General features: G+C 35.2%; 1 protein-coding gene across 3 annotated transcripts in view; it reads left to right on the top strand.

The window, feature by feature from the left end:
- Positions 1–2,403, top strand: part of pug (pug C-1-tetrahydrofolate synthase, cytoplasmic) — a 100,567-nt gene extending 98,164 nt beyond the window's left edge. For all 3 annotated transcript variants that reach the window (XM_017616362.1, XM_017616359.1, XM_017616360.1), the window contains 2 exons: positions 1,661–1,946; positions 2,003–2,403. In XM_017616362.1, the coding sequence (XP_017471851.1) occupies positions 1,661–1,946; positions 2,003–2,245 (529 nt within the window). In that variant the 3' untranslated portion in view covers positions 2,246–2,403. The remainder of the gene's footprint in view (positions 1–1,660; positions 1,947–2,002) is intronic.
- Positions 2,404–2,933: the final 530 nt, after the last annotated feature.

Raw genomic sequence — 2,933 nt, 5'->3', positions numbered from 1 at the left:
AGCAGATGCACGTACAGTGGTCCAAAAAAATAAAGTCGGAGTTTTAATGCCGGCACACCCTAGGATTGATCTATATTGAAAAAATATACCCCTATTTTTTTATTTTGAAATCAAAAAATATTTAAGGAGTGCTCAAGGTGCTCAAAGTTTTCCATGTATTTTATATGGAGAAAAAACAATTTTTCGTAGAAATGGTATAAAACTCTTGAAAATCAATATTTTTCGACCGGAAAACTGTGGTTCTCTTCAGGAGACTTCCAGTATTAATATCCAATTGTTTAACCATTTTTTATGATTAAAGATTTTTTATTGGTCCCCACATTGCATTTGCTAAGGGCTTTGGAGGACCTATAAAATATAGTTACCATGAAAAATTTTTTAAAGAAACAATTGAGTATTATTACTGAGAATCTCCTGAAGATAAGTAAAGTTTTGCGATCGAAAAATATTGATTTTCAAGAATTCTACACTATTTATACTAAAAGTTGTTTTTTCTCCATATAAAATACCTGGAAAACTTTGAGCGCTTTGAGCACTACTTAAATTATTATTTTTTTTCAAAATAAAAAAATATGGGTATATTTTTTTCGGTATATAACAATCCTAGGGGGTGGCGGCATTAAAAATCCGACCTTATTTTTTTTACCACTTTAACGTACATACGAAATAGAAATGTTTCTATTTTCATCTGACACACAGATAGAATCATCTGAGTTTAGTTTATTTCGTTTTCAAATAACGTATTTTTAAATAGGTAAATAAAGACTGTGAATTTGACAGACGTACGCAATTATATATGTATTGAAAAAGTAACATTTACAGATGGAAATACATATCGTATAAGAACACCTTTAGCAAGGCACTGTGTATGTGTTCGTGTGTGTTCAGGCAACTTTTGCGTTCAACTCATGCAGGGTTGCACGAAAAAAAAAATTTAATGGCCAAAAAATATCAAAATATTCGCCATAAAAAGGCGTTTGCATTGTTTAACTTTTCATTATACTTTTGGTTGAACGGCCTTTCAACAAATCGCTTTCACCAAGTTGGTCGCCAGCCAACATTTAGCCATTCAACTTTTTTTTTCGTGCAACCCTGCGTGAGTTGAACGCAAAAGTTGAACGCAAAATCGCCTCGTGCTAACACCTTTTAAAGCTTTTGTAAGGGAGTTAAGGGAGTGTCAAAACTCTAATGTCACTAGTGAGCAAACATGTTATATTTGAATCCTGTCCTCTTAGAATGAAATTTCCCCTACTACAATTTCGATAACCTTCAATACGAGAATGCTCGTCGCTACATACGAACAAAGACGCGCGCTCAAAAGTCCGTCAACTATCTTTTCGCGTGTTTCTTCGTCTTATTATCTTATGCATTTTTTTATGTACTTATCACAACGCTCTTCAAAAGAGGCAAAATTCCAAAAAAATTTAGATTTTTTTACTTAAACCAATTCGAAGGACTTTTCTCCAATTATTGTAAAAAATTGTTTCTTCATGATTATGTTCCCTAACTATAAAAACTAACTATATACCTGTTTTTTATTAATTGCGTTGAATCTGTACGATCCACAAGCAGTTATATTTGAGTTGTTCCTCTTTTGAAGGCGGTCTGCGATTTGTACATAAGTGCATATATGTATCATATATTTTCGAATTTTCTCAAGATCCGACACGGATGCGGAGCACAATCTTATAAAGGAAGCTGCCTTAAAAGCCGGTGCCTTCGCAGCTGTTCTATGTACGCATTGGAGTGATGGAGGTGAAGGCGCCGTTGAGCTTGCCGATGCGGTTATAAAAGCGTGTGAACGTCCAACAGGGTTTAAACTACTTTACCCCAATAAGCTGGCACTGGAGGAAAAAATGAATGTAATTGCACAGAATATGTACGGGGCCAGTAAAGTAGAGCTGACTCCAAAAGCTCTAGCATCTATAAAAAAACTAAATGCAGCTGTATGTACTTTTCATCATTATCATTTACCGTTCTTTCATACCATTTTTATTTAAAGGGCTTCAACGATCTACCTGTTTGTATGTCTAAGACGTCAGGCTCCTTAACCGGTGATGCCGCTATCAAGGGTGCACCCAAAGGTTTTACTTTGCCTGTGCAAGATGTGTATGTCTCCGCCGGTGCTGGTTTTGTAGTAGCAATGTGTGGCGAAATCACCAAAATGCCTGGACTATCTACCCGTCCTGCCATATATGATATTGATTTAAACACAGAAACTGGAGAAATCGAAGGATTGTTCTAAAGGATTTTATAAAGTACTTAACATAATGGTATATGTACATTTGCACACATATGTATGTACTATATATGTATTATATGTATGTAGTCACAAATGTTTGTGCATTTCTAAGGACAATAAAATTGGCATTCATAAAGATGTATGTAAGCAGTTGATCACAATGGTCGGTTATATATTACCCCACCCGTGCAGGGACCACAACCTGATAACATGAAAAGTCAATGTTTGTTCAAACGTGCTCTTACAACAGCAACATTTATTTTATACTTTAAGTTTTAACTATTTTAAACAATAAAAGGCTTGTGCCAATTGATAGAAAAGAGGTTAAGGTTTGATAAACTGACAGATGTCTCTCTCGCACTCGCTCCCTTAGCTGTGGCACCGTGTTGGTTCTTTGCAAAATTACTTGAAAAATAGTACCTTACGTGTGAAATAGAACTATACGTTTTTGGGCAAAATGTTTATTTTTATACGATTATATTAATAATAATAGTTCCAACGGTTTTACCCTCCTTTCCCGCCCATCCACACGAGGGACGCAGTCCGCATGACGTACGGAACCATTATTTTAAATTTTTGCGCCGAGTCACGAAAGGCAGAAGTTGGTTAAGTGTCGAGATCTAAAACTGTTCAGCTACTGAACTAAATTCATCAGCTGATTTTATGTCTTTATGTTAGTAGTTCATTTATT

The sequence above is a fragment of the Rhagoletis zephyria genome, unplaced genomic scaffold, assembly GCF_001687245.7.
Source record: "Rhagoletis zephyria isolate East Lansing unplaced genomic scaffold, Rhagoletis_zephyria_1.1 Rzeph_scaffold_01189, whole genome shotgun sequence".
NCBI classification, from domain to species: domain Eukaryota; kingdom Metazoa; phylum Arthropoda; class Insecta; order Diptera; family Tephritidae; genus Rhagoletis; species Rhagoletis zephyria.
The sequence above is the reverse complement of the archived record's forward strand: the minus strand, read 5'-3'. Positions and strand labels throughout refer to the sequence as shown.